This window comes from Tauraco erythrolophus, chromosome 4 (genome assembly GCF_009769465.1).
Source record: "Tauraco erythrolophus isolate bTauEry1 chromosome 4, bTauEry1.pri, whole genome shotgun sequence".
Classification (NCBI taxonomy): domain Eukaryota; kingdom Metazoa; phylum Chordata; class Aves; order Musophagiformes; family Musophagidae; genus Tauraco; species Tauraco erythrolophus.
Window position 1 is genome coordinate 26430966 of NC_141468.1, and position 12276 is coordinate 26443241.

Below are 12276 nucleotides of genomic sequence, written 5' to 3' on the forward strand. Positions count from 1 at the left end.
CCAGTGCTCAAATAACAGGCACAGCTAGTTCCTATAGTGGTCATGATGATCAGGAACAGGATGGGAGGGTGAGTGAAGAGGACACCAGCGGCCACTTCATGCTGAAGTCATCTGCCAACTAGAAGCTCTCTCTTGCAGCAGGGCTTTCTGGTACTTCTCACAAGTCTTCACTCCTTCGCAAAGCTCAACTGAACAGTTTTTTGCTTTCATCCAGACGTTACCCAACTTGCCAGTGCATCAATTTTGGATCCTGGTTTATCCTTTCCATCCCCATCACAGTTATTATTCTGGTGCTCTCCTGGATCTGGCTACAGTGGCTTTTCCTTGGGTTTGAGTAAGTAAATGTTGTAATCAATAAAATTAAAGATTGATGATATAAAAAATACTTTGTACCAGGAGTAAATATTGCATCTAAGTTTGACAGGCTCAATAGGAGGATAATGCAGCAAAGGTGATTTTGCATCCTTGATTAGTATGGCTGAGCCTCTGGATGGGACAAGAATTTTCTCAAATAAGAACCCTTGACTACCCAGCCCAATGTGAAAGTCCATACACAAATGATGATACCCATTCCTTTAGAATTTACCCACATCATCATTAAACATTGCATGCGTGCAAGACAGTAGAATACTGAAATTTTATACATTTTGGCCTAAGACTGGAAGATTTATAGTCAGAATTTGCTCTTCCCTGGAGTCAGGGATTGGCTTGAATACTTGAGCAATATCTATGTTATAAACTGGATTACTATATTTGTAAATATAAAGTAAGAAACTGTCACTTTTCTGAAATTTATAGGTGGTGGTATGGTGTGGTTTTTTTCCTCTCAGAGTTTATGCTTTTATGATTTTGGAGAGGACAATACTTTTTTAGGCTGATTCTTCAAAGCTTGTTCTGCATAAGTTCACCCGCATTTGCAGAGATAAAACTGGGGACACTGGTCTTCCACAATTACATGGCTACTTACTGTGCAAGGGATGAAGAGAGAGACTGTCTACTCTTAAGTAGACTGAAAATCATCCCACGCTTACCACTCCTTATGTGAACATTTATTGTTTCATTTTTCGTGATTGTTTTGATACTGTTCTTTTTAATACTGTGTAAGGATCTTATCCAAGGATGAAAACCTACCTTGTAGCAAATAGTCTGCTAATCGGTATGCAGGCTACTCATGTGATACAAACTTTTTTATTACAAAACAAAGTAAAGCAAAGTCATAGATTACTTTCATTAAATAGCCAGGTTATGTATTTGATTGTTTCAATTAGTTGCCGTGATTAAAGTTTCATCCTTCCTGGGGAAAAAAGTTAGTCAATAACAGGACACATTTTGTTGCTGCCTCTGTCAATCTTTCACTGGGCTTTGTCAATTAATTGCATTATGTTCAGATTGGTGTGTGATAATTAAATAGGAGATTACTGCATTGTAAAGAGAAAATTTTACTTTTGTAAAGTGCTATTGATAACTGGAAAGGTTAGACTTTTTTTTTTCTGTATATGCTGTTAATTCATTGTTCAATATTGCTGGTTTACATTCCAGTTTTAAAAACATGTTCAAGTGTGGCAAGAAGAAAACAGCTAGAGAAGAGGCTTCCACACAGGTGATTCAGGAGGAGTACAAGAAGCTTGGACCGATGAGGTATGTCAAGTCATAAATAGGCAAACAAGAGAGAGTAAATCCAAGTGCAAATTCAGGCAAATATATAACCCATTCTGTTTCTACTACAGCTACCCAGAAATTGTTACACTTGTCCTATTTATTCTAATGACCCTGCTGTGGTTCACCAGAGAGCCTGGCTTTATCCCGGGATGGTCTTCACTCTTCCCAGAGTAAGTAATCTTTTTGATAAACTAACAAGAACTGTACTATGTTTTAAATACATACTTTCTTTTCTTCTCAATTAAAACAAAACAAAACAAAAAAAAACAAAAAAAACCCAAAAAAAAACCAACCAAACTTTCAATACTTCCAAAATATTCCAGGCTGAAGTTGCTGAAAGTCTTAATAGTGTATACAGAACAGATAAACTCCAGCAATTTCATGGCCGTATTTGTGCAATATCTGAAATGTGCTAAACTCACTACAGGATAAAATACAGTGCCTCCTAAGAGAGATTATGCCTAGTGAAGGAGGATGCATAACGATTGATGTTACAGTATCCTACTTCCTCATCAAAATAATATTTAGTTAGATTTTTTTTGATCTACTGCCCTTAGTGACAGCCACCCTTGTATGCATACAGGTCAACATCTGCTTTGATAGCTCTAATTAATGATATAAATTACTATCTGTTCGTATATAACTCTCTCAACATCACAGTTCAGCTAACCACCAAAAAGCCAGGAACTATTCAGGAACTATTACATTTTTTTTTGCATTCTGCTGCAGCTTGGTTTTCCATATCTTCCCCAGGATCTTCTAGACCTTTTTCCTTAAGAAATCTGTCGCTCTAGCAAGAACTTACAATACTGTGATAAGTCCTGTACTCTTGCTGTAATTACTGTAATTTCAGCTCTATTCTTCTGTGATAAAGGTCTGAGTTTTGCTCTGGAGTACTGGGAAGCAGTCGCAGGATTGGGAGAAGCAGAATTTTGTGCTGTTTAGGTCCTTCTAAATTTGTCAAAGACCAGTGCTGGACTTGGATAGTAATTTTCCATTTTGTTTTCCTGTGCGTCTGTCATAAATAACATGTGAACATGCATCTATAATCCCTCCTCTCTTTAAATACACTCCCACCATTCATGCACACACCACCACCTGCTCCCCCCACACACACAACCCCCAGTCAGCACCCAGGGCTCTGCCAGAAAGTCTGGTAGGAAATGTTATCAGGAATAATTGTAGCCTTTTGAAGATTTACGTTGCAAAGCAAAAACGTTTTGTGTAAAACTAGCATTAAAAAGTGCATTAAAAACTAAGATTGTTTAAAAATCATTTACATTTTAATTAGCAAAAAAAATTACAAAATAATATTTTTTCCCTTGTAACACCAGCAGAGCTGATGATCATTGTCTCATAAAGGGTTTTTGAAGATTTGACCTAATCAAGCAATCAGCCAGCTATGCAATCAGGCTGGCTTTGCTTCTCTTTCTGCTTCGAATTAATATTCAGTGCTTATCAAGCACCGTTTAACAGGATGTATCTGATACTGAAAACAGATACTGGAAACAACTTTCCAAATTTTAGACTTATGGCTCAAATGGATTATTTTGGTTCAGATATCCCCATTTTCCTATTTGAAATTGTCTGTTTAATGTTGTCTGAGGATTTTGTTCGCTGGCAGGGAAAACAAAATATTCTCATAATAAGTGTGGTTACAGGTTCTGCATGGGAATGTTACTTTGTGGATGTCTTCTAATGTTTTCCTTGGAAGGGAATGCAAACACGTGTCATATCATATTAGGCTGAATCATGTCACAATTTGAGTGAGGGAACCTGAAGAGAAACAAAGCTTGTGTTACTGCCTAACAAAAATCTTTAAAGGGAAAGAAAGTCTTTCTTGCTATTCAGACCTTGCCTATTTCTAGGTAGCTTTCATTTACTAATCAATTACACTAATAGGCATAAAACCGTGCAATTAGGTTTTACTTTCTGAGCAACAAAATCTTCTCAACCAAGACACATGCGTGGGCAAGGAGCCAGCACAGGTATAGGTAGAAGTAGTAATAGTAAGCCATCTTCTTAAAGAAAATGAGGAAACAGGAAAAAGAACTGAAAACCTGGGAATGGTGGTTCTATCAATGGTTACATTGCACTCATCATCATGATATCCATGAGGCTTCTAGCAGTGCATGAACTGCAGCTTACATCTCTCACGCGCCTTTTCCCTGATGCCTCCTGTCGTGGGTTAGGCCACTTCGGCAACCAAACCGCCCTCCCCACAGTCGTTCACTCACCCTCCCCCAGTCCCAGGGATGAGGGAGAGAATTAAAGGATAAATGGGATACCTGTGGGTTGAGATAAGAACAATTTAATACAGATGATTTAATACACATTGTAGATGCTCACCACCCCCTCTTATCCGCAGCCCGTCTTGTCCTGAAGCTGCAATCCCGGACAAACACGAGGCCCAGAGAGAGAGAGGGGGGGGGGAGAGAGAGAGAGAGTACTCCGAGAGTGGGAGTACTGGGAGAGAGAGGGGAAAAAAGTCAATAGAGCAAAAGCGCAGCAAGCGCAAAAGAGCAGAAGCGGCGAAAGAGCCAAAGCACAAAAGCCCTTCTGTCCGGCTGACCCTCACCTTTATAGTGGGCATGACGCTGCGTGATACGGAATACTAATTGGCCAGTTTGGCCTCAATCTTAAGTCCAAGTACAGATAGTAAGGAGAGTCGTGGACCCCTTGTCCCGGCTATGCTCCCCCCTATCCTGTTTTGCTCCTGCACACTGGCAAGAACATGGCAAGCTGAAAAGTCCTTGAGACCTCAGTGCCAACTACAAACATCAGTGTGCTATCAACATTCTTCTCAGAGCGAGCCTCTGAGTAAAACCAAAACACAGAGCTCTTCTGGCTGCTAAAAAGAAGAGCTAACTCTGTCCCAGCTAAAACCAGGACACCTCCACACACAAAATTGCTCAGTGTTTAGGATTTAAGTACACTGATAGGCAAGTGCACAACTTCCTTAAGCTTCTGTTACAGGAAACGACTGGAGGGAAATATTCTCTGCCCTTAGAAATCTGATTTCATATCAGAAACCTGATAGTACTTACTTTGCACAGGGTCTTATCCCACAGTATAGGTAACCTCGTGGAAGTTCTGTCGCCTGCACAGATAAGCTTTGTCATTATGGAAAGCCGAAATGTCAGAGCTATAAGTAACCTTGAGACCCTCCATGGCCAGTGAGTGGGTCCTACTAAGCAGGAATCGCATCACTCCCAGGGTCTTAACCAGACAGGAACATCAACGTCTTTATTCTAAAATGCTGAAGATGAGAAGAGCTACAATGTTCTGTGTTAAATCCGGTATAAATTTATTTTATTAGAACATGAATTTCTAGAAAGCAACCAGGCTTGATTTCGGAGTGGCAAAGCACAGGTTCCACAGAGCTTTGAACTTACCGCTCTCCTTGATAGTCTATTCTGGTGGATATTCATCTCTGTTGCCAAACTGAACAAGAGAAACTCGTACCTTGTTTTCTGTCTAAATATAGCTTCCAACCAATCTTTTCTGGCTGGATTAAAAACGTTTCTGTGATAGGTGCTTTAAGGACATATTTATTTGGTTTAATTATATCACATAAGCTTTGTTCTGATAAACTAAATGAAATGTTCAAAGTTTTTCTCCAAGAAACAAATTCTCACCACTCTCACCACTCATGCTCATGTTCTCAGCCCCATGTGTGTGTCCTCACAAGTTACTGAATATACCTTTGAAATACAGACACCAATTTTTTTTATATCCCAGCAGAAATATTGGTATTTAATGATGATATCTCCACACTTCTTAAAGGCTACTTTTGAAATGTCAGCCAATTTTTTAACCCACATGTGCTGTATCAGTATTTAGAGTTCATTTTTAAGCAGCATCAGATGCCTTTCAAATATAAATTAAGTTCACCAGTTAATTTTTCTTAAGAAAATTTTGTAAATCTATTAAAGACTAATCCTTTACTGTCCTTCCATGAGCCCCTGTTACCTCCCTCTGGAGGCAGGCAGCAGGATGTTTTAATAAATGTATAACACTACAGATAGCAGCACAGGATGAAAACGCTTGTCTCCTCCACATCTGTTGACAGCACAGGATCACACATCATTTCTGTTACAGCAGCTTCCTTCCATGTCCTGGCCTGATTCCAGGCTGTAGGGTATTATCTTCAATTAGAGGAGTTTCAAGCTGGCCTTTGGCCAGGACTTTATGCACCTCATAAGAAACAGAAAGATCAACACTGGGCTGCAGCTGATTACAACTGGTGTATGCAAGGTGGGCTTCCCTCACGCTTCCTCAGATTATTGCCTGAGTGTAATCTTTCTTTTTTCTGCATGGTTTATTCCTTTCTTTACTGCTAATACAAGGCCACTATGTACTTCTGCCCACAGCCCTGTTCTCTGCAACGGTCTCAGTTGGAGTCATTGGGAGATCTCTTTAATCAACGGCTCTTTTGCTTCTTTATAGGACAATCAGATTTAGAGTTTTACAAGCAAGTAAATGTTGTATATGCAATTATATTACAGCTTGGATAAATATACTTTGCAAAATGTTTATCTCAAAATTTGATAATGATCGAAAAGCTTCTGTTTGGAATGGTGCCATGTGTGTCTTCATAATAGTATGACTAAAGGTTGGATTTTGTGCGTGTCTGAGCAGATTTTCTGAGAATGACATTTTGCATCAGGAATACTAAGTTTTTTGTGAAGAAACATTGCACCTCCCTAGTTCAACAAGGGGAAGTCCAAAGTCCTGCGCCTGGGGAGGAACAACCCCAGGAACCAGTACACACTGGGGACTACCCAGTTGGAATGCAACTTGGTGGAAAAGGAGCTGGAGGTCCTGGTGGAATCCAGGTTGACCATGAGTCAGCAACATGCCCTTGCCGTAAAGAAGGCAAACGGTGTTCTGGGCCATGTTAGGAGGAGTGTTACCAGCAGATCAAGGGAGGTGATTCTTCTCTGCTCATCACTGGGGAGGCCACACTTGGAGTTCTGCATCCAGTTCTGGACATTCCAGTACAAGACATGGACATAGTGGAGAGAGTCCAACACAGGGCCACAAAGATGATTACAGGACAGGAGCATCTCTCCTCTGTGGAAAGGCTGAGAGAGGTGGAAGTGTCTAGTCTGGAGAAGGGAAGGCTGCAGGGACATCTTGTCAAAGTTTAAAAATATCTGGGAAGGTGCAAACAGAATGGAGTCAGACTCTTCTCGGTGGTGCCCAGTGACAGTACAAGAGGCAATGGGCACAAACCAGAACAGGAGGTTCCTCCTGAACATCAGGAGATGCTTTATACTTGTGAGAGTGACTGAGCACTGGCACAGGTTACCCAGAGAGGTTGTGGAGTCTCCATCCTTGGAGATATTCAAAAGCCATCTGGACATGATCCTGGGCAACTGGCTCTGGGTGACTCTACTTGAGGAGGGGTGGGTTGGACTAGGTGACCTCCAGAAGTCCCTTCCAACCTCAACTGTTCTGTAAAGAAGCTAGAAGAAAGTGACATCACAAATTGTTTCTGTATCTAGATCTTGCCTTCTTTCAAAGCTCCTAGCAAGTCTTAAGAAAGTGCAGGATAGGATCCTAGAGGAAGAGATTTTCTGCTCTTTAGACCTAGTGCATCTAATCCTAGACTAAAGGTGATATATAGTCAGAACCCTCTGCCTTAAGAAACCATAAGAAATAACTTTTCTAAGTGTTTTCTGTACTAGCAGACAATAGGACCCAGGAGATAGTATATTAGAGAACCACTTCAGCTTCTATGGCAGCTTTGTTTTGTGACAGCATTAGCTAAAAGCTGTTTGTGGTGTCAGTGTGCTATGCATATTAAGGTTTTTTGAATCTCACCTAACATTGCTGTTAAAGCAAAAGGATCTACCAGATTATACATTTGTAACATATAACTGGGAGATGATTTTTCCCTTTCAGTGAAAAGCCTTGGTTTAGTATAAAACCTCAAGCTGCTGGGAAGGTATGCTGGGAAGTTATGCTTGAACCTACAGTAGCTACATATGCAGAAAGGCGTATGGCACGAGGATGAGAGGACAAATATATTTGTTCAGGAAAACTTACAGAGTAACTTACAAAAAAAAGAAAAAAAACATTAAAAAAATTAAGCAAATGTTGATTTTACCTTTCTTCAGCAAAATTCTTGTTCTTTTGAATGACCTTCTTGACTGAAATAAGATATGACATCACCTAACAGTGTGTAACAGAATCAGATGGATGCGTTAAAACAGCTTTAGAGCTCAGCTTTGCACTTTAGCTGATCTTAGGGCTACTCTGTACAAGTTAAAAGGATATTGGATCAGTTTAAGAAACACTAGTGCAAGCAGTTCTCAGGCACTGGAAATGACTCAAATAAACATGGCCCTTGTGTCTATGACCCTAGTAGTGATAGCCACAGGAGGATGATAATAAAGCTCTGCTGCCTTCTTTCAGCTACAAAAACATCATCTTTTGTGGGTATGCACAGCGCTCTTCGGGCCTGTTGGACTGGATCTATTACAGATCATATTAAAGTTATTAAATTGATGATGGAACTGTGAAAATTAGTTTAAGCATCAGCTATTCCTCAAAATTCCTCTCCCCCTGCTTATTTCTGTGTGACAAAACAACACATGCTTACTCAAGATGCTTATTTATGAATTTAGAAGGCTTGCATCTAATATTTCTACAGATGTGGTGAACTGACCTTGGCTGGCTGCCAGATGCCCACCCAGCTACTCTCTCACTCCCTCTCCTCCACAGGGCAGGGGAGAAAATAAGGACAAAAATCTTGCGGGTCGAGATAAAGACAGGAAGATCCCATATCAGTTACCATCATGGGCAAAACAAACTTGATTTGGGGAAAATTAATTTCATTTAATTGCCAATTAAAAATAGAGCTGGATGGTGAGAAGCAAAGACAAAGAGTAAAACATCTTTCCCCTATCCCCTTTCTTTCCAGGCTCAACTTCACTACTTTATTGCTGACTCCTCTAGCTCTTTCCACTGCACCAAGAGGCACAGTGGGTGGGGAATGGGGGATTGTGGTCAGTCCATAACAGCTCCTTTCTGCCACTCGATCCTCCTCCTCACCCATTTCCCCTGCTCCTCCTGACTATATATATTTATGTGTTTTTTTCTTGTGAACTTCTCCTTAGGTATTCAGGCTATGCTACAGATTCAACAACTGCCTTACTGATAGGTGTCCTGTTCTTTATTATTCCAGCAAAAACACTGTCTAAGACTTCAAATGGAGAAAACAGTTGAGTATATTTTTATGTGGATTTTACTATAATAAGTTATTTAAGATGCAACCATAAATATAACTTACTGCATTTGTTAGAGGAATGTTGTTAAATACTAAAGTTATAATCTTAACACAGGATAATATGTTACTGGGATATAAAGCATCCCTGGCCTGGAAGTCAGTGCCAACACTTAATTAATGTGAGCAGGAGAAGATAGTGCTGTGCAGGAACCTGCTGTCTGCAGCCCACCGCCACCAATGGAAACCACCTTTCCATTGACTGTGATAGGCTTTGAACGGGACTGCATGGAGCAGGGTTGAGTTTACTTTTTGAAAATGTTATGGCTTATTTAAGGTACCCTGTAGAATTCAACATGGTAAATGAGTCCATTCTCATTTATTTTTTCCTCTTCAGAAGGGAATTTACCCCGATTAAAGTATACCTCCGCCTTGTCCTGTTTAGGCATTCAATTCTGCTGCTGAAATCAATGAGATCTGGGGGTTCAGAGAGACTGCAAGATCAGAACCTAAATGAGTCTAAGTGAAAGAGCATTTGCTCAGCAATCTGTCTGAGTAGTGTAATTTTGTTGAATAAATTAAACTCATTGACATGCCATAGCTATCTTTCACATGGGGAAGGAGGGGAGAGGGGCCAATGCTCAGCTGGTGGAAACCGTTATAGCTCCATTGTCTTCAGGCTGTGATAGTTTTCACCAGCTAAGGATCTGTCCCAGGAAGTACAGGTTGTTCACCTGAAGGTCTTTATTCACGTTATAATGATGAGATTTTGCCTTTGAATATTTCCCAAGTGCTTCCTCACAGACATTATTTCAAGATGTTTTCAGTATGTTTTTAAATGTTGGTGAGGGATTTGTTTTGTTTTGGTTTGTTTTTTTTTTTTATTTTTTTTTCTCTAGCTGTTTTTGGTTACACTCCACTGATTACTTGGAAGGAATTTCAGTCGTGCATGCCCTGGGAAATAGCTATTCTTGTTGGTGGCGGGTTTGCACTGGCAGACGGCTGTGAGGTAACGCAATTTACAGAAGATACCGAACAATTAGCATGACCCACATCAGGCGCAAATCAGACATGCAGTGAATTCACAGTTACTCTCTTCTTTTAGCTAGTTATTCTGTAGCAATATTGAACACGATAAATATCATGAATATTCAAGACGTTGAGAAAGCAGGGCTACAAAAATAGGAGTTTGCCTTGTCTTCAAGGATGATGCACAATGATGGCTACTGTTTTTAATTTAATTTAATTTAATTCAAACCTGACGGTGGTAGGAGTCGTGCAGACACATTGTTTCCAAAGCCTTGGGGCTAATGTCCCATGTCACTGAAGTACCTCCCACGTGGAGTCCTGCTGGCTGCTCCAGTAAATCAAGCGGGTTTGGGCCCAAACTCTGGTTATGAAGCCTGATATATGCATATTACAATTTTCTGATTATGATTCCTCTAAACGTCTCAGTTGTGTAAATATAAATAGATAGAAGGTAGTTTGGATGGATTTCTATAGACACCATTAAATTAGAAAAAAGTGCTTAAAAACATGGTAGGAATATGGAAAACATTTCACATTTTTTCTCTTTTACATACTTCACAATTAGCAGATGAGTAAATTTCTGTTCTATAACATGTATTAAATTTTCTTTTCGGTGATTTGTAAAATGTAATCATGTTGTCATGTTCCTTATGCAGGTGTCAAAACTTTCTGATTGGGTAGCAAATAAATTGACCCCTCTAGGATCATTACCCTTGTGGCTGGTTATCCTCATATCATGCCTTATTGTCACTTCAGTAACGGAAGTGGCCAGCAATCCAGCTACCATTACTATATTTTTGCCTATACTATCTCCTTTGGTGAGTATAACATAGGTTGGTTTTAATCAGAATCTGCTCTATCATCCATATAATAATACAGCTGCTTGAAGCAGTTTTTAAAAGTCTCCACAAAATACTTCAAGTATTTTTTTTTTTCTGTGCTGTGCCTTGCATTGGATACTTAGTTGTTTTGGGGCTTTCCTACAAGAGATGCTCAAAATTCAGTACATTTAATTAAAAGTTCAACACTCAGAAATTGATGCTGTTATTCCTATTTGTGAATAGTCAAAGTATTTTAAAAGGACAGGTCTCAGTGTTTCTTCAGGACCGCATCTTCACCGAAAATGGTTAACACTGCAACTTTCAAGCTGTCACCAAAGTAAAGAGAAGGCTATTAGATGTGCTTTATATATAATGCTCATTTCTTCTCTCCTTAGCTCATTGTGTCCTTTCTTCTCATCATCTTTATCAAAACACTTAGTTCTTTCTTCTTCTTCGAAACTTACCAATCACTTTCTAGTCTGTAGATTTTCCCCTTGGCCAGCCTAAACAGGTACTAAAGCCCTCCCCCTTTCTTACAAAGGAACCTCAGTCCTCACTTCATTGATTCTCTCCTATGTATTATATACAAATTCAACTTTATCATCTTTCTTGCAGTGTTTTGCTTTTAGTGCTTGTGCAGTTCCCACATTCTTTGCAATAGTCTTATTGTATGGATTCAACTACAATTAGAAAACGTCAGGTGTGAATTCAAAGTGCAGTAGCTATTCTGTATTAGAATCACCTTTTCTCCTCTGAAGCATTCCTAGATATAACCTTAAAAATCAGGAATCAGAAAAGATTATTTCTCACTATTTAAACCTGCAGTTCTGTTCACAGTCCACTTGTGTTAATATAAGTTTGTATTTATGTATTTCATTCGGCAAATGTGTTCCTTGACAAATGTGTCTCTCTCTTATTTTATGATAGGCTGAAGCCATTCATGTGAACCCACTTTTCATTTGATACCTGCTACCTTGTGTACTTCCTTTGCATTCCTGCTTCCTGTAGCAAACCCGGCCAATGCCATTGTATTTTCGTATGGCCATTTAACTATTATGGATATGGTGAGTTTTAAGCAAAACTCCTTAAAGGGGATTTTTAGCATTTTAAACACTTTATTCAATGTTTTAATATGAGTTTCTGCTTTCTTTTTCCTCTTTTTTAGGTGAAAGCTGGTTTGGGCATTAACATCATCGGAGTTGCTGTAGTTATGCTTGCAATTATGACATGGATAGTGCCTATATTCAATCTCTATACTTACCCAAGTTGGGCATCAAACATTTCTTCTACGAGTAGTACTGGGCTGTAAAAAAAAAAAAAAAAAAAAAAAATTTCCTGGGGATTGGTTTGGATTGGTTTTGTTTCTTTTCTTTTCCACTGTCATGTGGTGAGTCACTTAAAATGCTTTTTGTCACCACAAAAATAAGGATCCACATTACTATACATGGCATATTTCACAGTCCCAGAGACTGATGATCCAGTCTGAGAGTCTAATCAGGAAGAGTGCTAGACTTTCTAAACATCATAAAGTTA

General features: G+C 39.4%; 1 protein-coding gene across 1 annotated transcript in view; it reads left to right on the forward strand.

Moving 5' to 3' along the window:
* The window catches only part of SLC13A1 (solute carrier family 13 member 1), a 28097-nt gene extending 16045 nt beyond the window's left edge, over positions 1 to 12052 (forward strand). Inside the window, 9 exon segments of the mRNA XM_086610054.1 lie at positions 215 to 334; positions 1540 to 1638; positions 1728 to 1829; positions 8787 to 8890; positions 9793 to 9902; positions 10579 to 10740; positions 11671 to 11698; positions 11701 to 11807; positions 11909 to 12052. Of these exon segments, the coding sequence (XP_086466180.1) occupies positions 215 to 334; positions 1540 to 1638; positions 1728 to 1829; positions 8787 to 8890; positions 9793 to 9902; positions 10579 to 10740; positions 11671 to 11698; positions 11701 to 11807; positions 11909 to 12052 (976 nt within the window).
* Positions 12053 to 12276: the final 224 nt, after the last annotated feature.